The sequence below is a fragment of the Oncorhynchus kisutch genome, linkage group LG8 (assembly GCF_002021735.2).
Source record: "Oncorhynchus kisutch isolate 150728-3 linkage group LG8, Okis_V2, whole genome shotgun sequence".
Lineage (NCBI taxonomy): Eukaryota > Metazoa > Chordata > Actinopteri > Salmoniformes > Salmonidae > Oncorhynchus > Oncorhynchus kisutch.
In genome coordinates, this window is record NC_034181.2 from 32080943 (window position 1) to 32108919 (window position 27977).

The 27977-nt window shown below is 44.4% G+C and overlaps 2 protein-coding genes across 3 annotated transcripts; one reads left to right on the forward strand and one right to left on the reverse strand.

The window, feature by feature from the left end:
- The first annotated feature begins 100 nt into the window (after window positions 1-100).
- ciao1 (cytosolic iron-sulfur assembly component 1) lies at window positions 101-2303 on the forward strand. 2 transcript variants are annotated; one of them, XM_020489892.2, is made up of 7 exons: window positions 101-518; window positions 612-760; window positions 851-962; window positions 1102-1190; window positions 1351-1552; window positions 1666-1738; window positions 1819-2303. In XM_020489892.2, exons 1-7 carry the CDS (start codon window positions 380-382, stop codon window positions 2051-2053), a joined length of 999 nt encoding a protein of 332 aa, XP_020345481.1. In that variant the 5' UTR covers window positions 101-379; the 3' UTR covers window positions 2054-2303. The 2 variants fall into 2 exon arrangements, with proteins under 2 accessions (XP_020345481.1, XP_020345482.1); XM_020489893.2 differs by having other exon boundaries at window positions 1351-1543.
- A 262-nt stretch (window positions 2304-2565) lies between these two features.
- LOC109894897 (U5 small nuclear ribonucleoprotein 200 kDa helicase) lies at window positions 2566-27856 on the reverse strand. The gene is made up of 44 exons (XM_031830146.1): window positions 27556-27856; window positions 26992-27155; window positions 26708-26879; window positions 25329-25521; window positions 25058-25212; window positions 24795-24947; window positions 24619-24718; window positions 24394-24530; window positions 24145-24225; window positions 23794-23967; window positions 23554-23691; window positions 23231-23386; window positions 22913-23083; window positions 22626-22819; window positions 22375-22498; window positions 20157-20306; window positions 19919-20029; window positions 19672-19803; window positions 19334-19522; window positions 16251-16448; window positions 15921-16073; window positions 15701-15781; window positions 15195-15278; window positions 13072-13178; window positions 12819-12937; window positions 12555-12709; window positions 12247-12436; window positions 11779-11952; window positions 11459-11619; window positions 10971-11198; window positions 10643-10834; window positions 10320-10498; window positions 10039-10190; window positions 9831-9939; window positions 9605-9713; window positions 9302-9491; window positions 7036-7200; window positions 6726-6847; window positions 6423-6566; window positions 4389-4565; window positions 4093-4253; window positions 3798-3879; window positions 3601-3693; window positions 2566-3406 (listed from the first exon to the last, which is right to left on the reverse strand). The coding sequence occupies exons 1-44, from the start codon at window positions 27598-27600 to the stop codon at window positions 3257-3259; spliced, it is 6414 nt and encodes a 2137-aa protein (XP_031686006.1). The 5' UTR covers window positions 27601-27856; the 3' UTR covers window positions 2566-3256.
- Window positions 27857-27977: the final 121 nt, after the last annotated feature.

Here is a 27977-nt window from a genome sequence, read left to right on the forward strand (position 1 = left end):
CCGCCATCTACTGGGTTATTGTGCAGCTACACACCAGAAACACGCGCAATGTTCACCCTGTACTCATGGGGGCGGTAATGAGCCAGATGGATGTTAGATTGGCAGCCAGCAGTAACTAGATACGAACAGGAAGAAAAAGTAGGAAGTTGAGGTTGAGACGTTTTTGGATTTGGTTGGTAAATGTATTTACATATACCGGATAACAACATCGTATTTTAAGTGGATATTAACTATCGTCATTGTTTATGTCTGTATGATATTTGCATTATCTTCTTGGAGATACGGTTTTGTTGGTATCATTCATAGCTACGACTAGTTTGGTGGCAGCACATTGTGCTTATCAGTTGCCAGTAACTGCAAGATAGCAAGCTTGTTAGCAATGAAGGACACTTTGGCCCTTCTACAGAAATTCAACGCGCATCCAGATTCCCGCTGTTGGTATGTTGCATGGAACCCCAAGGGCACATTGCTGGCCTCGTGTGGCGGTGACCGGGCCATTCGGATATGGGGAAGGGAAGGTAAATATCCCAAATCCACTGTGTGAAATCAACCATATCAGAGGCATGTGCCGGTGGGGAAAACAGAAAAGATGAACCCCTTTGTCTGTGTAGGTGACTCTTGGGAATGCAAGACAGTGCTCCAGGATGGACACCAGAGAGCTGTCAGAAAGGTGGCATGGTCCCCATGTGGAAACTACCTGGCCTCAGCCAGCTTTGATGCCACAACCTGCATCTGGAAGAAGAAGAATGATGACTTTGAGGTGAGTTGTCCACAGACAATTGACCAAATGCTTTGCGATGATAGTAAGATATGGCCCGTGAGAGCATCACACTGTCTCTGTTTCTTTCAGTGCTTGACAGTGTTAGAAGGGCATGAGAATGAGGTCAAATGTGTGGCTTGGGCCCCAACCGGTAACCTGCTGGCCACATGTAGCAGAGACAAGAGTGTCTGGATCTGGGAGGGTTAGTGCTGCATTAACATAGGAATACAATTCCTTGTATTTTTATCACATTACTTGTGTTCTACATAAACATTCAGCTGTTGTGTATCTGTATGTAGTTTTGAACAGTCTGTCACCATGTCTCTTTCTGTCTTTCTCAGTGGATGAGGAGGATGAGTATGAGTGTGTGAGCGTGGTGAACTCTCATACACAGGATGTCAAGCATGTTGTCTGGCATCCAACACAGGAGGTACTGCCTATTTCATACTGTTTCACTTTTTGTACTAAATAGCAGCATCATATAATCCTTTCACACCCCAACACTATTGCAAGGCTTCTCTGGACTAATCGTTTCAGTATTCTGCATTCAGTGTGTTTTTACCCACGGAAGTTAAATGTTCTCTACGCAGCTTCTGGCCTCGTGTAGCTACGACAACAATGTGTGTGTCTATAAAGAAGAGGATGATGACTGGGAGTGCAGGGCGACCTTGGAGGGTCACACCTCCACTGTCTGGGGTTTGACCTTTGACCCAAGTGGCCAGAGACTGGCATCGTGCAGTGATGACCGTACTGTGAAGATCTGGAAAGAATGTCAGCCTGGAGGTGGGCAGGGTGAGCAAGATGCTCCATGAATGTGTGAATGATGTAAGGGGAAAAGGAAGGTTGAATGATGTAAGGGGAAAAGGAAGGTAATGATTTGGCCTGATTTGTTTTTTTTACTGAAGGCACAGACACGGCTTGGAAATGTGTTTGCACCCTTTCAGGGTTTCATGGACGGACAGTGTATGATATTGCATGGTGAGCATCCTCTTTATATAAAAAATATATTGATAAAATGCAGCCACAGATCCAATTCAGTACTTATTTGTTGTGCTCAGGTGTCCGCTGACCGGTGCCCTGGCGACTGCATGTGGTGATGACGGAGTGCGTGTGTTTAAGGAGGATGAGACGGCTGACCCAGACCAGCCTGTTTTCTCCCTGTCTGCCCATGTACCCAAGGCCCACAGCCAGGATGTCAACTGTATCGCCTGGAACCCCAAGGAGGCTGGGCTCCTTGTCTCCTGCAGTGACAATGGGGAGATAGCCGTCTGGAACTACCAGTCTGAGGTCTGAGAAAATGTACAGTATGCTGGGCCAGTTAGGACTTCCACATCCAGTGTTTAACAGTGCTGAATTTACCTTGTACAATCGAGGGTGCTACCAGCACTGAAATAGTCATGTATTTTGTTTGTCTCTTGGAATATCCTGTTATAACTAGATTAGTGGTTGATTGTAACATTAGGTTTCTTGGTCTCATGTGATACTGATAAGACTCCTGCCTGTGTACTTGTTCTGTGCTTCATAAATTGTGGTTTCAAGGGTCCCAAATGTGTATTGTCATAATTATGTATTTGAAAAACAATACAATTTACACATATTCCAAAGGCATTTTGTAATATCAATAAAATAACATTGTTATAGCTATTTAATCAAAGTTGAGTGGTAGACTCTGCTATATGTAAAATGCATAGTGGGTCAATTTTGGTCCTTTGGCTACCACGTAAGCGCATGAAGCGAACCCATGCACCTCATTCATCGCAATGTCATTACACTTAGTCTACCTTTAAAATTGACAGTCAAAGCAGTCAGGTCAATTAGAATTATTTATTGTAAAAAAAAACTGCACAAGCATTTTACAAAAAAAACAGGTCAATATTAATCACGTTGTTGAAACAGTTATAGTAGACAAATCTTTAATATTCAATGACTGTTCACTAAAATAGTAAGTATGCTTTTTTTCATGTACAATTCAAACCTTGTGGTTGACATCTCTAATTAGGTACTATATACATTCGCCTGATCCAAATTCAAAAACTACTGTAGACAGAAAAAGTTTAACATTACCTCAAGAACATATAATGAGAAGTCCAAAAATAGATTCAAGGGGAAAAAACAACTAGACGGTTTAGCAACAAAACTGACGCACGCTCAACTTTGGGGCAAAAAAGACCGGGTTGGCTAAGATTGTTGACATGTAATCTATGAGCACTTGTTAGTTGTTGGTTAGCTAGCTAGCGAATTATAGCCATAACACCTCAAAACAAGACATGGTATCAAGAACAAGATGAAACGAGCCACCTACAATTCCCCATATGGCAGCTACTTGTCATTGTTGCTAGCTATCCAGAATCACAACGCCGACTTCTGCCCCATTGAAGCGTGCGCATCGTTTTCGTGACGTTCTCAGCTAACCCGTGTATGCCTCACCTAAAACAAAACCAACAATCCCATCTGATCCCAGTCTGGGGAGGCTCCTCACCATCTATAGATCCCCGATTAGTCTGAGTCACTGTCTCCATCGCTTTCTGCCTCCTTCACGTCCACACTGAACTTATACTCCTGATCACAGCCCATGTAGGCATCACTCATGAAGTACAGTGTGTAGTTGTGAATGCCCAGCACTGGTGCAACAAAGTCCAGCTTCACCTGCAGTGGGAGGAACGGGCACAGAGTGAGGCCAAGCACTGCTGACAGAGGGCATTCACCTTTAAGATTATTTGTCTACTTTGTTTTTACACCCACAAGCCATATGCAACAATTTTGTCAAACATATGCAGTTGCCTGCAGGTATTCATTAGCTCCACAAGATCAGATTGATGTGTGTGTGGTATTTAACTGACCTTGGCCTTCTGCTGCAGTGTCAGCCTCTTGATGGAGATCAGGCTGTTGGATTTGGGGTCTCCAATTACCACCCACCAGCCCTCCTCACGTTTCTGGAACAATAACAATCAAATGTTAAAAATGGCCATTGTTGAGTTTGTGCTTTTTGAACGAATCAGTATGGAAGTTCCGACAAGCTGGTGGTGATGATAGGTACCTGGGGGAAGAGTGGAGCAATAACAGGCCCAGTCACCTCCTCTTCTCTCTCCAACTGGACCAGAACCAAAACTGGACCTCCACTGAACACAAAGATATGATCAGACACCTACTCAGTTTCTCTCTCATTCACAATGTTCTATAGATTCACTGGGCAGTAGTAGTAACTAGTAAAAACATTATCAAACTCCTAAGCAAATTGACAGTTTCCTGTGGTACCAAATCTCTTTATATTCGGTCAAGCTATTTCCCCACAAAGATTCCCCTACACCGCTAACAGCCCCCATTTAAATCACCTCTTGATATTCTCCTTCTCTGCCACCTCGTAGGACAGTTCAATGTTGGGGTAGCGGTTACAGAAGCGAGCCACGTCAGCTATCTGTGTGTCTGAGAGCTGCAGCAGCCCACTACGATCCTCATCCTCCATCTCCATGATGTCAAAGATACTCTCCACACCCTGAGAAATATATTGAGAGATCAGCTTCAAGATCCACACCCGTGCAAGATGTTCATTGCTTGTCTGGTAAATTAAAGTGTTACAAATGGAAGTGTTACAAATGGATAGAGTAACAGGCAGTAGTGGATGTGTTACCTTGTCTGTGCAGCGTTTGATGTGCTCCAAGGTGAAGTAAGGCAGCTGTTTGAGGTAGGAGTCCTTGGACCACATGGCCTGGGTGACCATCTGGGCCAGCTCCATAGCAGCCAGTGCAGGGCTCAGCCAGCCGTTACTGGACAGCACATCTACACAGGCCTGGATCAGACGCACAGCCTGGACAAGACAGAACCATATACAGATTACACTAGGTCATACCACAGTCTTAAGGTGTAAGCATGCGTCAGGTTTGGCTGGCTCCTAGCCGAGCTAGCCGAATTGAACGAGTTTGCTTGCGTACTCCCTTAAAAGACCTTTGATTGAAAAACGAGAAAAAAAAGCAGCAATAGTACCGTTTGTCCATTTTGAGATCTCGTAGCCCAGGGTTACCCAACTGGTGGCCTATTTGGCCCCCCAAGTTTTGAAAAATGTTTATACAAATAATATATATTTTTGAGACATATGTATAAAAACTGTAAAAACATCAGGAAATCAGCTTCAAATGATTTTACATTTGGGAAATCTGCTCCCACAGGAAAGGAAGACCCAGAGTTACCTCTGCTGCAGAGGATAAGTTCATTAGAGTTACCAGCCTCAGAAATTGCAGCCCAAATAAACGCTTCAAAGTTCAAGTAACAGGCATCTCAATATCAACTGTTCAGAGGAGACTGTGTGAATCAGGCCTTCATGGTCACATTGCTGCAAAGAAAACACTACTAAAGGACACCAATAATAAGAAACTTGCTTAGGCCATTAGACCGGTGGAAATCTGTTCTTTGGTCTGATGAGTCCAAATTTGAGATTTTTGGTTCCAACCACCATGTCTTTGTGAGATGCAGAGTAGGTGAACAGATGATCTCCGCAAGTGTGGATCCCACCGTGAAGCATGAAGGTGGTGTGAGGGTGCTTTGCTGGTGACACTGTCAGTAATTTATTTAGACTTCAAGGCACAATTAACCAGCATGGCTACTGTACCACAGCATTCTGCAGCAATACGCTATCCCATCTGGTTTGCGCTTAGTGGGACTATCATTTGTTTTTCAACAGGACAATGACCCAACACACCTCCAGGCTGTGTAAGGGCTATTTCACCAAGAAGGAGAGTGATGGAGTGCTGAATCATATGACCTGGCCTCCATAATCACCCGACCTCAACCCAATTGAGATGGTTTGGGATGAGTTGGACCGCAGAGAAGGAAAAGCAGCCAACAAGTGCTCAGCATGTGGGAACTCCTTCAAGACTGTTGGAAAAACATTCCAGGTGATTTTGGTTGAGCGAATGCTAAGAGGGTGCAAAGCTGTCATCAAGGCAAAGGGTGGCTACTTTGAAGTATCTCAAATATATTTTGATTTGTTTAACACTTTTTTGGTTACTACATGATTCCATGTGTTATTTCATAGTTGATGTCTTCACTATTATTTCACAATGTAGAAAAAAGTTTAAAAAAGAAAAACCCTTGAATGAGTAGGTGTTCCAAACCTATGATTGGTACTGTATGTTTGAGCTTCTTGCAGTCAACTTGCAGTTTACAAATGATTTGTGATTAAGTTCTGGCCCCCAACCATCTGCTCAAGAAAAAAAATTGGCAAGTGGCTGAATCTAGTTGATGATCACTGCCATAGCCAAAATACACTTCCTCAAAGGTCAAAGAACTCAAGAAATCTGTAATTAATTTACACATTTTTGCAGGCAAGATCTTAGTCACACAATTTTGCTTCTGACTAGGAGGTTTGGTGCAGTATTTCGAAAAAATGTGCATGAGGATGAGTCGTCTTGAGAGAAATGACAAATTGAAGAATCCCTACTGTTGACCAAATCGACGAACGAGGGGGCGTAGTCCTCGGCTTCCTACTTCGGCTTGCCTCTAGAAAAAAAGTTGGGCCCGAACAGCCGGAAAAACCCTTGCCCATGTCCAAAACGTCTCAAAATGTCATCATAATATATGTGGATGCCTTTACTGCTCTACAGAGTCCATTTACCACAGCTAAGATTCCACCAAAGTACCTATCAATGTCTCAGCCATTCGTCCTCACCTTGCTGAGGATCTCCTCTGTGTCTGACTGCAGCTCAGCGCTCAACTGCATCCTGGACAAGTGAGCCTGCAGCAGCAGATTGGTCTTCACGTGTGGGTCGTTGAACTTGGGGTTGTTCAGTTTGTGTGGCACCTTCTGGGCCAGCTGAAAACACCACATATACAATTTGATTAATGACAAGTGTTTCCAGATTAGTATTCGTGAGTGATTTCCATTCTTTCCACTTCTACATGGGTATTTGAGTGGGTTATGAGTCTGCTCAAAATGCATATTATGATTATTGATGTGCATTAGTATGTTTACCTGTCTGAGCAGGTTGTCCTCATGGTGTCTGATGGGAATGTTCTTGTACTCCGCAGCATTGGAGATGATCTCAATCAATCCACGAATCTTGGTCTTGGCGTTCAGGGACATACTGAACAACTCTGATACAAACACAAATAAAATATGTCAGTAACTCCAGAACTGTTGTACATAGCAACACATTATATACTCAATGATGGATGTATTCTATTTCAACAGTTGTTTAGTCTTTGCGATGGTTCACAGTATAGGTGATGTGACTGATACAGCCATATTTCATGAGTGGGTTGTTGGTTGTGGTAGTTCTCACCAATGGTGGTGTAGTTGATATAGTAGTAGGCAGCGATCATGCCCAAGTTAAGAGGTGCCACGTCCATCTCATCCTCGATGCTGATGCACTTGGACTGCTCTAGATCATGCAGGGTGTTCTCCACCAGCTCTGACAGGTGGTCTGACAGGTGACGGTGAGACATGCCTGCAGGGGAGATGGAGAGCAGCAGTTTAACAGAAGACTACACATATACTGGTAACTTCCAAAAATAAAACAAACACTTGTGTAAATGAGGGATACAAAGTATCGTGAATGCAGGTGGTTCCTGAGTTAATTAAGCCATTAACATCTCATCATGCTTGTGTACAAATGCTGGGCAGGATGACAATGCCCTGATCCACAGGGCACAAGTGGTCAAAATGGTTTGATGCGCATGAAAACGATGTACAGTCGTGGCCAACATTTTTGAGAATGACACAAATATAATTTCTAAAGTTTTCTGCTTCAGTGTCTTTAGATATTTTTGTCAGATGTTACTATGGAATACTGAAGTATAATTACAAGCATTTCATAAGTGTCAAAGGCTTTTATTGACAATTACATGAAGTTGATGCAAAGAGTCAATATTTGCAGTGTTTACCCTTCTTTTTCAAGACCTCTGCAATCCGCTCTGGCATGCTGTCAATTAACTTCTGGGCCACATCCTGACTGATAGCAGCCAATTCTTGCATAATCAATGCTTGAAGTTTGCCATGGACCCCAAATATCAATGTTTTGTTCCCCGAGCCACTTAGTTATCACTTTTGCCTTATAGCAAGGTGCTCCATCATGCTGGAAAAGGCATTGTTCATCACCAAGCTATTCCTGGTTGGATGCTCTCGGGGGATGTGTTGGTACCATTCTTTATTCATGGCTGTGTTCTTAGGCAAAATTGTGAGTGGGCCCACTCCCTTGGCTGAGAAGCAACCCCACACATGAATGGTCTCAGGATGCTTTACTGTTGGCCTGACACAGGACGCTCACCTTGTCTTCTCCGGACAATCTTTTTGTCTTTTGACAATCTTTTTTCCTGAAGGCCCCAAAAAAATCGGAAAAGGGATTCTTCAAAGAAAATGACTTTACCCCAGTCCTCAGCAGTCCAATCCCTGTACCTTTTGCAGAATATTAGTCTGTCCCTGATGTTTTTCCTGGAGAGATGTGGCTTCTATGCTGCCCTTCTTGACACCAGGCCATCCTCCAAAAGTCTTTGCATCACTGTGCGTGCAGATGCACTCACACCTGCCTGCTGCCATTCCTGAGCAAGCTCTGTACTGGTGGTGCCCCGATCCCCCAGCTGAATCAACTTTAGGAGACGGTCCTGGCGCTTGCTGGACCTTCTTGGGCGCCCTGAAGCCTTCTTCACAACAATTGAACAGCTCTCCTTGAAGTTCTTGATGATCCGATAAATAGTTGATTTAGGTGCAATCTTACTGGCAGCAATATCCTTGCCTGTGAAGCCCTTTTTGTGCAAAGCAATGATGACAGCACGTGTAACCATGGTTGACAGAGGAAGAACAATGATTCCAAGCACCACCCTCCTTTTGAAGCTTCCAGTCTGTTAATCGAACTCAATCAGCACGACAGAGTGATCTCCAGCCTTGTCCTCATCAACACTCACACCTGTGTTAACGAGAGAATCACTGACATGATGTCAGCTGGTCCTTTTGTAGCAAGTGCTGAAATGCAGTGGAAATGTTTTTGGGTGATTCAGTTCATTTGCATGGCAAAGCGGGACTTTGCAATTAATTGCAATTCATCTGATCACTCTTCATAACATTCTGGAGTATATGCAAATTTCCATCATACAAACTGAGGCAGCAGACTTTGTGAAAATTAATATGTGTGTCATTCTCAAAACTTTTGGCCACGACTGTAAACTAAATGGCCGTTTCAGTCACCAGATCTCAACCCAACTGAACACTTATGGGAGATTTTGGAGCGACGCATGAGACAGCTTTTATCACCACCATCAACAAAACACCAAATTATGGAATTTCTCATTGAAGAATGGCGTTGCATCCCTTCAATAGTTTCAGACACTTGTAGAATCTATGTCACGGTGCATTGAAGCTGCTCCGGCTTGTGGTGACCCAACACCCTATTAAGACACTTTATTTAGGCGTTTCTTTTATTTTGGCAGTTACCTGTATGTCTGGAAAATAAATCAACTTCAACTAAAAGGCATACAGTCCAAAAACCTGTATCGCCCATCTGTAAGAATGTTAACAGTAGAGAGCAGTCGCAGTGCTGTGAGTGTCTGTCTCACCCTGCAGGTTGTAGTAGTTGGGGTTCTGGGTCATGCGGCGGTACAGGAAGGTCCAGGTCAGGTAGTCCACTGCGTCCTGTTTGTTCTCCACCGTCTTGGTGACGATCTCAGCGTTGAAGTGGTCGTGCATACAGTGGTCCAGGTGAGATTCCACCGGCAGGGGCTCATACAGGAACTTCTTGAAGAAATCCTACATTTGAGAAAAAGAGTAGGTTATAAACGACAGAATGATGGAGTACGAGAGATGGAGAGGGACTGAGTGAAAATGGAGAGGGCGAGTAAATAAGGATATTGCCAACGTACCTTTTTGGAACCCTGACACATGATGACACAGCGTCCCTCATCGTCCTGCAGGGGCCGGTTGGCCTTGCCCACCATCTGGAGCACATCGTAAATAGGGTAGTCCACGTAGCTGGGGACAGAGAGGACATGGTCACTAACACACACTCAACCTGAGGCAGGAGGAGGTTCTGACGGGTATAGATTAGGAAATGTAGTCATCACCAAAACCAGTGTCGTAGCTACTTACGCATGGATTTTGCCGTTGTAATACTGGGTGTCCATGATAACAACCAAGTGAGCAGAGATGTTGGTGCCCCAGCAGAGGGAGCGTGAAGCCACCACAACCTGGACTGCACCTGCAGACCGAGGACCAGACACAGCATGTCATTTAACAACCATGGCCCATAATTCCTCTAACTAGGCATCAGCAGGTCTAATGGAATGGCCAGTTGTACCTGAGTTGAAGAGCTGCTCCACGATCCTGCGCTCTGTGGTGGACAGGCCCTCGTGCAGGTAGCCCACCCCATTGGCCAACGTCTCCTTCAGGGTGCCGTCTGTCACCTTCTCCAGGAAGGGAGCCAGGTCCTTCTCAGTGCAGTGCAGGAACCTACAGGGAGACAGGGACACATGTTACTGCTCTGAGACCTCAGGTTACACCTATCATTAATGGATACCTACTCAAAGTTTTAACCCCTTGCACCCCTCAGAGATTAAAGGGTGAGGTTATGGGTCTGACCTCTGAGGGACCACGTCAGCAGCACAGAAGGTGAGGATGTCAATGGCGGTGAGGCGGGTCTGTCGGCGGGATGGGACGAACACCACGGCCGGTTTGGAGGGGGAGTGCTTCATGATGGCGTGGTATACTGGCTTGGCCATGGACAGCAGGCGAGTCTGGGTGTGACTCACATTGAAGCCCTGAGGAGAGACAGGCATTACAATGAGGTTCAATTGAGCAGATGATATTACCCAGCCAAACGATAACACATTTTATGGCCAAATCCTTATTGGTGGCAGGTTGATGATGACAACATGTTAAGACATTACAGTCATGGTCCAGACCTGGATGTGCAGCTCCAGAGGGACAGGCCTGACGTTGGGGTGGAAGTTAAAGGTTGCGGTGGTACTGCAGCCCAGCCAGTGGGCCACGTCTTTGGCGTTGGACAGGGAGGAGCTGAGGGCCACGATGCGGATGGGACGCTCAATCTGAGACGAGATGTACCTCATCCTGGAGCAGATCACCTCCAACACAGGCTACAAGCAAGACAATGAGTGTGAATATCAATGTATTTTACTTCACATGCCAAACAAGTATTGTATAGTTTATATCTAATCAAAGCACTAGGCAGGTGGATATATAGGTTTTATCAGTTAGGATTCATGGACTTACTCCATTCTCTCCTCCAATGAGGTGAGTCTCATCCACGATGAAGAGGCTGACGTTCTGGACGTTCTTCCTCTGCTTCCAGCGGCGCGACAGGATGTCCCATTTGTCCGGGGTACTGACGATGATATCACCCTTTCCCAGCAGCTTCAGGTCAGTGCTGGTCTCTCCCGTCAGCAACACCACCTTCTTATTCAGAGCATCCTGGAACTTCTGGTGCCAGTCAACAAACACCTGGACACACACAGGAAGATATTAAACGGAGGTGTAGAAGTCAGATGAAAACAACATTATGTTAAAAAGGGGGGCAATGTGCAGTTCCTACATCTAAATGAATGATATGTACCCATTGATTCTTGAGGAATATCATTTCTAAATGCCTCACGAATGTAGTTTTACTGTCCTGCCCCATCAGAACCCAAAATATAAACTTGCTTTAATCCAACGTTGGTAAACAATGTAAATGTAAAAACAGTCCGTATTGATAACTGTACCTGTTCAGCCAGGGCCTCCATGGGTGTGATGTAGACACAGCGGCCCTCTGCGTTGTGCAGCAGCATCCTCAGGATGGCAAACTCAGCACAGATGGTCTTCCCACTGCCGGTCGGGGCTCCCACAAACACGTTGTCGTCACTGTTGTACACAGCGTTGAACACTGGAGGAAGACGGACAATACCACACAGCTTACTCCCAGTGTAAGCACCAAAAGGTATAGGGGCATGTGCTTGATCGAAGTCATTGAATGGGCCAAATTGGTCTTAAGAGGTCAGATGGGTGCAGTGAAAAACTGTTAGCCAACATGGTGCCATCTTACCCTGTGTCTGGATGGGGTTGAAGAAGGGGAACTTGTTCTGGTAGAGGGTCTCGAAGGCGGCATTACGCAGAGCTGTCACAGGCAGGGGCTGCAGGTCCAGCAGCTCAGTGGGAGGGGGGTACTTCTCTGGCAGGATCAGGTGTCGGAAAGACACCGGCAGCTGCGTCTCACAGGCTGAGAGAAGGAGAGAGAGAGATACATTTTCAATGGACATCCTCTAAAGTCTATATTTTCTCATACAGTTTAATTAACTACATTTGACATATTTAGCATAAGACCTTATCCAGAGCAGCTTATAGGAGCAATTAGGTTTAAGTGCCTTGCTCAAGGGCACACAGACATTTTTTTTTTTACCTAGTCAGCTTGGGGATTTGAACCAGCGACCTTTTGGTTACTGGCCCAATGCTCTTAACCACAAAAAAAAACATATATATATATATAATATCTAGCCAGAGGAATGTCACTCACATAGCCAACGGTCCGAGGACACACGGATGAAGTACTGCGGGGGCAGGGGCTCAAACACGGGCACAAAGAAGGTGACCAGGTGCTCGTCCTGGGCGTACTTGGCCTTGAGCAGGAAGTACTCGTGGTGTAGGATGACCTCACTGTCCACATCCTCCACCAGTATCCAGAAGGCCTCCGATGAGCCATGCACCTGTATGGGCCACAGAGAGCAGTGTTAACGGTTTGTGTGTGTGTTACAGTAAGTGAATCCTGTTAAACTACTATAGCTTGACGGTACTAAAACAGATCCACGTTTAGAAACCACTGACCTTGTCATCCCACTGGAAGTCTGGTGTGATGGTGAGTTCCACCTTCAGTGTGGAACGGGTGATGGGCTGCAGGTGGACAGCCAGGTCCAGTTTGGGGAACTGGTGCACGTACTTGTGGATGGTCTTCCCCATCTTGGGCATGCGGATCAACTCACCTGAGGGACAGAAGGACTTTATCAACCGGGGATGAATCAATGAGAATGTAGTGTTACTTTGTGCAGGTCTGAGGTGGGGCATTTGGAGCAGACTGCAGAGCAGACTCACCAATCTCATTGTGGTTGAGGTCATAGAGGCGCTCGAAGGGGAAGTTCTTCTTCTCAATCTTCTTGATGACTTCCTCTGGGAGCTTCCTGAACTGACGCAGAGGAGACATGGACTGCCACCTGTGTAGGAGGGACACATCCACACAGGGAAGAACGTCACATTTCATTCTAGCCTCATCATGTAATTCACTAGGACTGTAGTTTAAGGTCTTAAATCAGTGAAAAATAGGAATAAACAGCAATGGTTAACTTACATCCTCTTGTCAATCATCTTGCAGAGGTTCATGGTCTTGTCTGTGAGCTGGGCCCATCCCCTGCTCAGGACGATCTCAAAGATTGCTCGCATCAGTCTTCCAGCACTCTGAGGAAGAACACAGTTAAAGCTAGAATCAGAAGGTGAGACAAAGCGTTCACCCAACCGCCTTGAGAAATGCCACCTTTCTCAAATTCATAGACAGAGCTATGGATGCAAGGACTGACCATCCAGGATTTCAAAATCATAGTTAACCATGTTGAGGATATACAGTGTTTGTTTACAATCATTGGAGTAAAACATGCTTATATTGTGTGTACTGATGGGGTACAACAGTTGAACTAAGCCCATGAGGCATTTCTAAGTTAAATTCTTCGAGAATTAATGGGTATATACAGGTGAAGTCAGAAGTTTACATACACTTAGGTTGGAATCATTAAAATTCATTTTTCAACCACTCCACAAATTTCTTGTTAAACTATAGTTTTGGCAAGTCGGTTAGGACATCTACTTTATGCACGACAAGTAATTTTTCCAACAATTGTTTACAGACAGATTATTTCACTTATAATTCACTGTATCACAATTCCAGTGGGTCAGAAGTTTACATACACTAAGTTGACTGTGCCTTAAGACAGCTTGGAAAATTGCAGAATATGATGTCATGGCTTTAGAAGATTCTGATAGTCTAATTGACATCATTTGAGTCAATTGGAGGTGTACCTGTAGATGCATTTCAAGGCCTACCTTCAAGCTCAGTGCCTCTTTGCTTGACATCATGAGACAATCAAAATTAACAAGACCTCAGAAAATAAATTGTAGACCTCCATAAGTCTGGTTCATCCTTGGGAGCAATTTCCAAATGCCTGAAGGTACCACGTCCATCTGTACAAACAATAGTACGCAAGTATAGACACCATGGGACCACGCAGCCGTCATACTGCTCAGGAAGGAGACGCATTCTGTCTCCTTGAGATGAACGTACTTTGGTGCGAAAAGTGCAAATCAATCCCAGAACAGCAGCAAAGGACCCTGTGAAGATGCTGGAGGAAACGGGTACAAAAGTATCTATATCCACAGTAAAATGAGTCCTATATCGACATAACCTGAAAGGCCGCTCAGCAAGGAAGGAGCCACTACTCCAAAACCGCCATAAGAAAGCCAGACTACGGTTTGCAACTGCACATGGGGACAAAGATCATACTTTTTTGGAGAAATGTCGTCTGGTCTGATGAAACAAAAATTGAACTGTTTAGCCATAATGACCATCGTTATGTTTGGAGGAAAAGGGGAGGCTTGCAAGCCAAAGAATACCATCTCAACAGTGAAGCACGGGGGTGGCAGCATCATGTTGTGGGGGTGCTTTGCTGCAGGAGGGACTGGTGCACTTCACAAAATAAATGGCATCATGAGGGAGGAAAATTATGTGGATATATTGAAGCAACATCTCAAGACATTAAAGCTTGGTAGCAAATGGGTCTTCCAAATGGACAATGACCCCAAGCATACTTCCAAAGTTGTGGCAAAATGGCTTAAGGACAACAAAGTCAAGGTATTGGAGAGGCCATCACAAAGCCCTGACCTCAATACCATTGAACATTTGTGGGCAGAACTGAAAAAGCGTGTGCGAGCAAGGATCCTACAAACCTGACTCAGTTACACCAGCTCTGTCAGGAGGAATGGGCCAAAATTCACCAAACTTATTGTGGGAAGCTTGTGGAAGGCTTCCCGAAACGTTTGACCCAGGTTAAACAATTTAAAGGCAATGCTACCAAATACTAATTGAGTGTAGGTAAACTTCTGACCCACTGAGAATGTGATGAAAGAAATAAAAGCTTAAATAAATCATTCTCTCTTCTATTATTCTGACATTTCACATTCTTAGAATAAAGTGGTGATCCTAACTGACCTAAAACACGGGATTTTTACTAGGATTATATGTCATGAATTGTGAAAAACAAAGTTTGAATGTATTTGGCTAAGGTGTATGTAAACTTCCAACTTCAACTGTAAAATAATTATACAAAAAATGGATGTAGCAACTAAGGAATCCAGCTTTAACAGTCAGAGACTGGTAACATACTTAAAACAACTCTCAAATCAAGCAAACAGACATGGGCTTACCTGTGTCACATAGACCATGTCAGCCATCAGAGCAAAGCCCTCCAGTTTGAGCTGAGAGATGTAAGCCTGGAGCAGCACGTTGATCTGTAATAAGAACACACACCTCAGAACTGGTTCATATCAACAGGGCTCTAGTAATACATACTGCAGTGGTGTACCATATCATTGATCAGTGTAAGACCTGGGCTCAAATATATGTGAATTTGTTAATTAAATACTTATTTTCTGTGTATTTTACTATTTTCAAATAATGTGGCCCGAATCAACTACTTCCATTGGATTTCCTATAAATAGCCTACTATTTGAAATGATCTTAAAATACTTATTTCAAATACCTGGGTTAAATGCACAGGAGTGTATTTGAGTATTTCCAAATACATTCCAATATTCAAGTGCTTGTCTTTTCAACAACAAAAAAATGTAATGTCTTTGAAAGTAATTGAAATACCTTAAATAGTATTTCAACCCAAGTCTGATCAGTGACAACATTGACACATGTAGTATACCTTAGCACTGGGTTCCTCAATGCTCTCCTTCACTGGAATGGGAACTCTCTCCAGAAGCTTCTGCAGCTCCAGCTTCTCTTCCTGAAATAAATCTTTATTTATTTATGTATCTGTAGCATTTAACTAGTAACTAGTTTTGTGTAGATCCAACCAAAAGCCCCCCCCCAAAACAAATGTGTAGGCTTTAGTAATTGATATAGTATCCCAGAGTGGTGCATACCTCTCTGACAGTGATGTTCCTGAACTCTGAGGAGAGAGAGAACACGCGGAACAGCTCGATCTCACTAAGGGTGGGCTTCAGCAGCTGGTTGTAGGTCTGGATGGAGTTGTGGGTTATGTAGAAGTGACTGGCGATGCGACCCAGGTCAGTAACCTTCAGGGAGGGATGCAAAAAAGATGGCCAAAATATAATCTATTATGCACATCAATTTGTCTCATTCATATCAATAGCATAATCCTTGCTTTCACCATCTTAAAATCTTGAAGAGAGTTCGCAATTGGTCATTGATCCGCCTGAACAAAAATAACATGTGTAATAACATGTGTGTACCTGGAAGGCGCCGGTCCTCTTGTCGTACTTAACCAGGCTGTTCTTGTCCAGCACGTTGGCTGCAGTGTGGATCAGGTCCATCCTGCGGCGCTCTAGCAAGGGGTCAGAGCTGCGGTCGTCATGAGAGACCCCGTACAGGGTGGGGTTACGGAGCATACGCACGTACAGATAGGTGTAGCCCAGCCAGTTCACTGCATCCTGATGAGGAGACAACGAGAGAGGAGTGAGCACTAATGATTCTAGCCGACCAGTTTCTGTACAGGTAAAGTGCAGTCTCAAGAGCACACCACAGCATGTCTGTATGGTTATTTGTGGTGAGTTGTTACCGCCACACCGGCGGTCACGAGTCACGAAGGCAGTCAAATTCAGTCATGGTAATTAGGCTTCTCCAAGCTCTGATGCTGCTGTTGGTCATTAGTAGCCTACCAAACTTGCTAACTGCCTGGTACTCAGCACTCTATTGTCCCTCTAACATCAATGAAAATGTATTTGAAAATCTAATCAAACACTTCATGAGAGCCCATGAGCTCATGTAGCTCAACATTTCTATAGGCTATGAAATTGCGCGAGTTAACAGAGTGACGGCCTCTATTAAAAAGAGGAGGATCCCATCAGCTTTCTATAGGCTAGGCCTACTATATTTATTTCTCAACTTCCCAAATATTAAGCACATTGTTTATCTTTACAACAAGAGTATAGCCTACCTGGCTGGCATGAAAATAAACAATAGGAAAAGCATCTTCCATTCGCTACATAAATGCAGAGATGACGTGCATTTTTTCCCGCTGCCCCTGTTTTGATACAGGTGCATGATAATTGTCCATTCTAAATCAAAACAAATTTCACACATATATTATTTAGTATATGTAAATACAAGATTAAATCAAGAATAGTCTGATGGGTGACAATATCATGTGAAACATATATTTTCCACTTGTGAATGATGCCCTGCATAAGAAACAATGCCTTTTTTCTGGCAATTTTTTCAAATTATAGTTGCACACCTCATGTAGCCTAGCCCATAGGCCTATATGTTTTAATAAGGTTAGTATCACAACTAAAGTGGCCAAATAACTTTTCAAATGAAGGACATTAATCTGCTTTACAAGTGGTGTAGAGCCTAACTGGCATACTTAGAAGCAGGTGAGTTTCAAGTTTTGGGAAGATCATTTTCACAATAAAAATGCATCTTTATAATAAAAGCAGTACATGCATAATTGCATTGGCGGTCACTTTTGATAAATGCTATTTTCCGCTAATAGAATATCTGCGCTTATAGCCTACTGCCATGTGTGCATTGCTGCGCTTATAATGTGAAAAAGACTAATAATTTATCAACATTTTAAGCTAAATGTTCTGATCTGTTGCAACAGCCACATTAAGTAAAACAAGTTGTTTTAATGCTAGTGGTTGTATTCATTTGGGATCTATCGCATCCCACAACTGTCCCAGACTGTTTGGAATATTTATTTCTCGCACAGAATAGGTTGACTGTTGTACTATGGAGGATAGTAGATTGACATAAGGTTGGTGCTTTTGCTGTTCGTTAGACCTCTTGTTGGCATAGAAAAGTGAATGTGGACAGTTCTTCCAATATCTTCAATATGCACCTCGGACGGAATTGGTTAAGGACGCGACAGATGCGTCCCCGTTGTGTCAGTCTTCATTTGTAGCCTGTGAGAAAGACCCAATCACGTGATGGAGCGCACAGCACTCAGGGAGAAGGGCACAACACAGCACTCAGGGAGAAGGGCACAACACAGCACTCAGGGAGAAGGGCACAACACAGCACTCAGGGAGAAGGGCACAACACAGCACTCAGGGAGAAGGGCACAACACAGCACTCAGGGAGAAGGGCACAACACAGCACTCAGGGAGAAGGGCACAACACAGCACTCAGGGAGAAGGGCACAACACAGCACTCAGGGAGAAGGGCACAACACAGCACTCAGGGAGAAGGGCACAACACAGCACTCAGGGAGAAGGGCACAACACAGCACTCAGGGAGAAGGGCACAACACAGCACTCAGGGAGAAGGGCACAACACAGCACTCAGGGAGAAGGGCACAACACAGCACTCAGGGAGAAGGGCACAACACAGCACTCAGGGAGAAGGGCACAACACAGCACTCAGGGAGAAGGGCACAACACAGCACTCAGGAAGAAGGGCACAACACAGCACTCAGGGAGAAGGGCACAACACAGCACTCAGGGAGAAGGGCACAACACAGCACTCAGGGAGAAGGGCACAACACAGCACTCAGGGAGAAGGGCACAACGGTCACTGGCCGCAAAAGGCACAGATTATTTTTAGGGAGCATTACGGCCACACAAATGGGATGCCGCTGTGAAATTATAGGCATTATCAAGTGCTTGTCAAATTGTGAATGAGAGACTATTGGAGTGTGTACAGTCTGCGCCAAAAAAAACAAGCAGAGCTCATGCCTTTCAAGCAACTTTTTTCAAATCATCATTTAGAGTCGCATCATGCAGCCTTGCAATGTATTAAAAATCAAAACATACAGCCCAACGTTTCTAGAACAACTAAAGTTACATGAATAACTAAGCATATAGGAGTACCTATTTCTTTGTTATTAACCGCTCGACACAGAATAACCGCATGTGTGCACTCCCTCAAAATATCATTTTTTATTTTATTCAGTTTTGTTCAATTGTATTCTTCATAATATAAAATAATGCCACGGAATTAAGCAAATCTTGTCTGCTAAATTAACTAGTGTAGCCCACATCCATTTGGCAGAGCATGATCAGGACCTAACATAAAGGACAACTCTATGCTATTCTGTTCTTCTGAAATGGATGACCTTTTCTTCATATCATGCTTCTTTAGGCTTGTCTAAAATAAATCATTGATTTATTGTGAAGGTGTAGGCTATATTACATGGATTCATCAGTGGTTTGTAGACCTTGTGTGGAGGCCAGGAGATGCTAAATGTGTTTGTTAATTTGCGGCCAATTACCATGAGACCGACAGTTATTTGCTTGACAATTACCGGCTGACGAAACTTCGTGACCGACACAGCCCTGGTTGTGGGGGGGGTGAACCCCAGTTATACGCTCACCTTAGCATTCTGCACATTGCCCAGTACTATCTCAGCGTTGAGCATATCAGGCAGCTTGGACACCATCTGGCTCTCGATGGGCAGCTGCTGGTTGAGCAGAGACAGGTAGTACTGCAGCTCTCCGTGGGATGTGATCAGGATGCCCTCTCCCTTGGTGTCGTACTGAGGACGCCCAGCTCGACCAAGCATCTGAACACAGAACACAGAGAGGTGTCATTCAAACTCACAAACACGGCCAGAGTTTGAGGATTATTTAGCTAACAAATTGCACTGTGCTACAATGAAGTCTAGCCCTGTGTGGGTATCTCAGTCATCTAATCCAGCCAATGCAGACAAACCTGTAGAATGTCCAGGGCTCCCAGCTCTGTCCATCGGCCTTTCTCTGGGCTGTACACCTGGGTGCCTTTGATGATGACAGTATGAGCAGGCAGATTCACACCCCAGGCCAATGTGGCTGTGGACACCAGCACCTGAAACAGACGGACAAAGCCTTTTCAGTGGGACAGGTCTAGTGACATTGTAACAATAACTCTGACTGTATAGGAGCACGGGAAAGAGGTTAGTAGAGATTTAGAAGAGACTAACCTGGATGTGGCGATCAGCAAAGAGATCTTCTACCAAGGTACGGTCCACTCTGGTCATACCAGCATGATGGATGGCAAAACCGTATGGCAGCAAGTCCTTAAGCTCAAGGTTCTGGTGGATGAAAAAATGTATGTACTGTTTAGAGAATTGTTATTTTATAATCAGATTGTAAGATTTGGTGTTCAATGAAGTGCATAGATTGACAGCTAAAATCAGTCTCCAGGTCAGATGAGCTCACCTTACACTGCTCTGCCTCAGTCCTGAGGACCTCGGTGGAGGCTGAGCCCTCCCTCAGGAACAGCCCCAGAGTGTCCTTCTCCAGACACATGTCCCTGATGGCCCGGGCCGTCTTCCCAGTCTCCTTCCTGGAGTGGACAAACACCAGCACCTAACAAACACAAGTTAGCACAGGGATACTAGATTGTGGAACTCTCTGTTGCTCTTCCTCTGATAAACAGACATTGGGATTTTCTAGAGCAATGTGGAGTCAGATGATGATTACAGAACACGACTCAATTGGCCCAGCGTTGTCCGGGTTAGGGGAGGGTTTGGCCGAAGGGGGTTTTACTTGGCTCATCACGCTCGAGTGACTCCTTGTGGTGGGCCGTGCGCCTGCAGGCTGACCCTGGTTGTCAGTTGAACAATGTTTCCTCCAACACGGCTGGCTTCTGTGTTAAGCAGGCGGGTGTTAAGAACAGGGATGCAAACTGATGAGGGCCCAAAAAGGTGACACTTTTTTTGCACTGAAACATGTAAAAAAAAATCCCTCCTGGGGAAATGCAGGTTAACGAATTAAACAAAGAATATGATCTAAATCATCAGTCTCTGTGTGTAAAATAAAAAGTAGTTGATGTGAAACTAACTCACAGCTAAACAAATGTAAAGAAAGCAATCCAATGTTATTTGTTGCCTAGACTTCACTGCAAATGACACTCCAGCCGCGAGAAAAAACAATACATTAATATTGCAGTTAGCCATGACAACCTTTATAATAGAACGCTTGTGACCACACACACTTCTAAATATTATACTTGGGGAAAAAAACATCTTAAGTAGAAATAGAATGAAACAAACAGGTATTCTATTTTTGCTCTAAGGCTACATGTGTGCAAAGATAAAGTTCACTGAGTAAAAAAATGTTATAATCCCCCCCTCACTCACACACGTGTTAGTCAAGTTCAACACAACAAAGTCAATATCTTTGGCCTACACTGCACTTTACACTTTGCCTGTGGACATCTGTTCTACAATGTGCCAGCACAGCATGATATCAATTATGCCAACAAAGGGTCTCTTTCAGGCAGAGTACACCTGGCATAACCCTTTGTATCCACTATTGAGAAAGTGAGAAAGTGTGTGGTGTTCCTTTCACCTAGTGGCATCCAGTTTAAGCCAGGCCCAGCTATACTTGTTTAACAAGCAACATCTCATTTTTATCTAATTCTCTCATTCTGAAAATTAACCACATACTGTAAAGGGAAAACATTAGTTCACAGATTGTAGTTAGTTCATTAGCTAGTCAACATGTCACACAGATTGCCAGGGTCCAGTAAGCAACTAACACATTATAACTTGAGGAACGGCAAGGAGTCGTATAACGTTACCAGTTAATATTATAGCGAATTGGTTAGGTTACTTACGTTAGCTCATCTGATGTAATGTTAGTTAGCTAACGTTAGCTGTCTAACTTTATTAGTCTGCTAATTTTCACACCATGAACTCAATTATTTGATTAGTAAAGTTGGCTAATGTTGCTCAACATTTCTCTGGCTAGCAAACGGATAATTTGATCCAGCTAGCAAAATACTTAACAATGCTCACAATACTTGTTCTACCACACTTTCTCCCTCACCTCAAAAGTTCCAAATGCCAGTTGTTTTTCGGTTACAGCTCATGAAGTACGCTTCATCCCCTTCTCACCCTCGTCTCCGTGGTCAGGCTTCTCACCTACCTTAGTTATCGTTCAGGGGACGCGCTGCTGTAAGTTAACTGGTAAACTGCCTTTCAACTCTCCTGCTGTCTTTCCAGAACGTGCGCTGATGTTGTAACTAGCCAATCTCTTCAGTCGCGTGCTGCATTCTGTTATGTGAACGAGTGGCTGAGCCTTGGATACAGCCAGTATTGCTCCAAACACACATCACTAGTTCACATGCAGCCAGTGGTCATCCAAAGCCCCCCCCAAACATGTCTCATCGGATCTACACGAATCACATAGGTCACCTATTTTGGATTCAAAACGGCAAATTTTGCAGAAAGGTGACTAGTTTGTATCCCTGTAAGAAGTGTGGTTTGGCGGGTCATGTTGTTTTGGAGGACACATGACTCGACCTTTGCCTCCCGAGCGCGTTGGAGAGTTGCAGCAATAAGACAAGATAGAAATTGGGGAGAAAAGGGGGTAAAACATTTATTTTTTAAATGTAATAAAATAGAAGAACACTAGACTGAGCTGGCCTCACCTGGTTCTTCCCAGCATGCTCCATGATCTTCTCATAGACGATCTCATTCATGATCTGGAAGCGCTTGATGGCCTTCTTCTCAGTGATGCCCACATACGTCTGCTCCAGAGGCACTGGGCGGAAACTACCGGACAGAAAAGACTGTTAGTCTTATGCTGACAATGCAACCACTCACACGATAAAACCTATTAAACTGAAGTGGGATTATGAGTGTAGAAGAGATTGTCCCTCCTTCCTGAGCCCTGGCTGACCTGTTGTCGAAGTAGAAGAGTCCCTTAGCGGGGTCCACACGCAGGCAGGTGGCCACGTCCTCGTAGTTTGGCAGGGTGGCACTGAGACCCAGCAGACGCACATCCTCCTGGGTCAGCTCCACGTTGCGGATGGTCCTGGCCACCAGAGACTCTAGGACTGGCCCGCGGTCGTCATGCAGCAGATGGATCTCATCCTGACCATAAGACACACTCCGTTATATACAGTACTTACACCGAAGGATCATGCATGAGGTCCACAAGAGGACCGTTTGAGTGTCTGTACTTACAATGATGATGAGGCGCACTAGCTGGGTATAGGTGCGCTCGCCTCCTTTGCGCGTGATGATGTCCCATTTCTCTGGGGTGCAGACGATGACCTGGGTGGCATTGATCTCCTCTTTACACAGCTGGTGGTCTCCAGTCAGCTCAGACACTGTGATGCCGTAACTGGCCAGACGCTGGGATGGAGGGAGACAAGCAAAACTGATCAAACAGGACATTATGCCTTATGATTAATTATACAAACACAGCTTCCTTGGCAATTCAAGCCCTTGACAGCATTGAACACTGAGTTCTGACCCCATAGAAAGGACAACAAGTCTCACCTTACTAAAGTTTCCCACCATCTCCTGTACGAGCGAGCGCATAGGAGCAACGTAGATGATCTTGAAGTCGTCCAAGTTGATGGTTCCGTCCAGGTTGATGTGCTTGCCGATCTCCCTCAGCATTGCCATCAGGGCCACGTTGGTCTTTCCTGCCCCCTGGAGGCACCCAGGGGAAAAGACAGGGGGAAACCATACATAGTGATAAGTTAGAAAACATAACAGAGTTCGACAGTGGCACTTTCGAAACATACGCAACATGACAGCGTGCTGAGCAGTGTATTGTGGGGAGAAGTATTATAATTGACCGTGGTTTATTTACTAACCGTAGGAGCGCACACAAGCAGGTTCTCATCGGTCTCCATAGCAGTCTTGAACAGCTTGCTTTGGATGCGGTTCAGTGTTTTGAATCCTTCGAAACCTGCCTGGGCATACTTGGGAAGCTTTTCAATGGCCACCAGCACCTAATAACACAGATAATAAATTAATTAACAAGACCATTCACTTGCTAGAAGCCTCAGTACTGACTACAGCAAAAAATAAAACATGCACAGGTGCACACAAACCTCATCGTCAGCGAAGGGCTTGGGCTTGAGGGCAGGAACGTGCACCTCCTCGTAGCCTTTGCGCTGCTTGCGGAAGGAGCCGTCTGGTAGCTGGCACCTCTTGTTGGCCATGAAGTGGCTTCCCTGGGTGAAGGCCAGGTCCTCCAGGTCCAGCAGTTGTTTAGGGGCCATGGACTGAGAGGGGGGTAAATGATTCAAGTTAGTATTTAGCATCAATGTATTCCTATTAAATACGTGTGGAATTGCAACATGTGTGTCATGTTTGCAATGTATGTGCAAATCGTCTGTGTGCTACACAGTGGGTAGACGGGCTATATTAGTGTGTGCATTATTCATGGTTCTCCTCCTCACCTCTCCGTGGTCGATGTCCATAGACTCCAAGTCATTGTCCACGCGAGACTTCCTCACTCTCTCCCTGCGAGATCGCTCCTCCTAAAGACATGGAACACCAGCCATTGTTTAAGACCAAGGGAACTAACATGAAATGTTAAGGTGATCATTTGTTTATTTATTTCAGTCTGTTCCGATATGTTTATATTACACAGTATAGAAACAATGATTTATCCAGTGATTAATGCAACAATGAAGATCGCATCTTACCCTAATAATATCCTCCTTCTCAGTCTCCTGCAGCTGGTAAAGAACTTTGGACAAGTCTGGATCTGCCTCCATCTTTACAATAATCTTCTCCTTCTCTGCTTCACTCTGAGCACTTGCCAACATGGTACAGTACTGGACTGTGAAGGTAAATTGATTATGAGTGACCTTTCAAATTTGGCAATGCAGGCTGTGATGTTTTCCATTGTGGAAATGACAGGTACTCACTCATCCTCCGATGCTGCCGAAGGATTTTGATGAAGTCGAAAGTGTTGAATCCCAACAGTAAGACCAGCTGGTTCTCACATTCTCTGTCATCACTGGCCGTCTGTGGAATACAGAGACAGGGAGTCAGTCAGAGACCAAGGCAACCACAGACACACTGAAACAAATAAAACACACACCTTGAGGATCTCCAGAACCTCATCTGCTTTCTTCTGAGAGATTATGGCATCGTCATAGAAACGACTGAGCTGACGCTGGAGCCAGAAGGCATCAATGTCACGAGGGTGCAGCTCCTTCTTCTTGGCTGTCATCACATCACCTGTCACACCAAGCTACAGAGGAACATGGAGATGCATGTTTCATTAGTGCAATGGTTAAAAAAGACATTGTGGTTTAGTATGAACACAGATGTGTGTGCTGTCATGTAAACGAGGGTTCTTACGTTGGCCGTCAGGGTGCAGCCCAAGTCTGCTTCCTCTCCTTCACTCTCTTCATCTGAGCCATCATCTCGCACCTCCCCAAACTGGTCCTCATCACCCTCCTCCTCATCAGATTCAAACTGGACGTTCACCCCGTATGTTTCGTCAATGTTGTCATCTGTGTGTTGAAACATTGATTAATTTGAGTGCATAATACTAGCCTAAAATAAAGGCATGTTCCAGTTGAGTGAACATAATGTAAACATTCCTTCATCATTGTGTTCATTTCCTTACCCATGTTCTGGAGCTCCTTGTCACCCCCGTAGTCACTGATCTTCTTGCCCAGGTTGACCAACACGTGGTAGCGTGTGTCATCTGCAGGCCCTAGTAGCTGCTCCACTTCACGCCGTCTCTCCTTGTCCCTCATCTTGTCATTCTTCAGCACAGCCAGCACCTCGTCAGCTGCTCCACACAGGATGTCTCTTGGCTGTGGAGACACAGACACACATCACAGGCATATTTAAGTCATCATTGATTTGAATAGAATGTTGTTAACCTCACTAGGGTAGGGGGCACTATTTTCACCTCTGGATGAAAAGCGTGCCCAAGGTAAACTGCCTGTTACTCAGACCCAGAAGCTAGGATATGCATATAATAGTAGATTTGGATAGAACACACTCTAAAGTTTCCAAAACTGTTCAAATAATGTCTGTGAGTATAACAGAACTGATATGGCAGGCGAAAACCTGAGTAAAATCCATCCAGGAAGTGGGATATTTTTGATGTGGGTGCTTTTCTCTTGCCTGCCTATACAGTATGTCAATGGTTAGGACCTAGTCTTTTGAAATTGTTTCAGGCTTGTAATTCTGAAAAATGAGGGAGTAAGACCACTTTGAGTCAGTGGATAGTGAGAAGTCCCCAGAGCTGTTTGCTGCGCACGACCGAGAGCGCGCCTTTCTTGTTTTTCTTTTATATTGACGAAGCTATTGTCCGGTTGAAATATTATTGATTATTATGAATAAAAACAACCTGAGGATTGATTATAAACATCGTTTGACATGTTTCTACGAACTTTACTGATAGTATTTGGATTTTTCGTCTGCCTGTTGTGACTGCCTTTGAGCCATTTGATTACTGAACAAAAGGCGCCAACAAAACAGAGGTTTTTGGATATAAAGAGGGACTTTATCGAACAAAACAAACATTTATTGTGTAACTGGGAGTCTTGTGAGTGCAACCATACAAAGATCATCAACGGTAAGATATTCATTTTATTGCTATTTCTGACATTTGTGACTAATCTACTTGGCTGGTAACTGTATGTAATGTTTTGTGAGCTGGGCGCTGTCCTCAGATAATCGCATGGTATGCTTTCGCCATAAAGCCTTTTTGAAATCTGACACTGCGGTTGGATTAACAAGAAGTTAATCTTTAAGCCGATGTATAACAGTCGTATGTTTTATGAATTTTCATTATGAGTATTTCTGTTTTTGAATTTGGCACTCTGCAAATTCAGCGGATGTTGGCCAGGTGGGACGATATTGTCCCACACCCCCTAGAGAGGTTAATTCCACCCGTATATATTGTCTGCATAGTGTTCTTCAATCTTTTCAAATCAGTGACTCTTGAGACAGACATAATTGCACAAGTGCCTTATTGTTTGTTTCTCTGACCTGATCTCCCAGGGCAGCTTGGATGAAGCTGAGAAGGACCTCGTAGGTCTCCCTAGTCTCCTTGGTCTTAGGCTTGTACACAATGCCCACCATCTCATCAATGCCTTCTGACAGGAGGGTGAAGCCCTTCATCTTATTCATGTCGTGCCCGTCCTCATCTCTCTTCCTCCTCCTGCACAGTTTAAAAGACAAAGGTGGAAGGAAGAGTCATATGTGGGTTAGTTAGTCAAGAAGTGATTCAGACATGCACCAGGAAATAGACATGAAGAGGCACTTGTAGTTACTTTGCCCGTTTCTCTCCTTGCATTGAAGGTTTGGTCCTCTGGGACTTGTCACCCATCTTGGTTCCCACCAACTTTCCCACCAGGGACAGCACCTCTCCCGTGGGCTCATCGCGCCTTGTGCGGTCAATGAGCGAACGGTCCGCTTGTAAGACCAAGTTAGAGTTCTATTATTGGACAAGAGACAAAATATAAAAGGAGGAACTGTAATGCAATGTAAACTTCCCTACACCAAGTTATTATTATGTTGGCTGGTTATACAGTTACTGAGGCACAAAGACAACTTATTTTGAGGAATTCGTGTTTCCCAACATTGGACAATCAACTGTCTAGTTAGCAGACTAACTTGTCTCGCTAGCTAGCTGGCAACTGGTCGTACAAGCGCGGCTGGTTAGTAACCCGTAACTTTAGTCAGTTTTGGTTGTTAAAGTTAAAAGCTTGTATCCAGCTACGCTAACTAACGTTATATACTGCGAACTAGCTACAAAGGCGCAACAAAACAATAGCCCGAGTGAACAAATTTCCAAGTAGTTAACGTTAGCTAACTTAGTTCAATTTCATACTCACCGCTTTGTATTCATACTGCAAGCTACGCGCAGTAACATCTGCCATTGTTGAATGAACGTAATCGCACTTTTGTTGTTCAACACTGGAAAAACGATGGCTAGATTGCGGAGCAGCCCGCTAAGGTTGGCTAGCTCCACAGCCAATATTGGTGTGCTTTAGATCAATAAATACAGATAAGCAGAAATCCTCTGTATCTTTAGATATACCTATATTTACACTTAGCGATACGTGATGTACTTTTTGTAAATAAAAGCGTTGGCCATACGTCCCGGAAAACACGATGTAACAACAAGAGTCATTACTTCCGCTTCCGTCCGTGTTATAGGTCAAATTCGACGTTACATTTTTCCTACAATGCCCTCTATCGACTATTTGAAGCGTCACCGCTCCGGCCAACTTTATTATTGCAATTATTTGGTTTT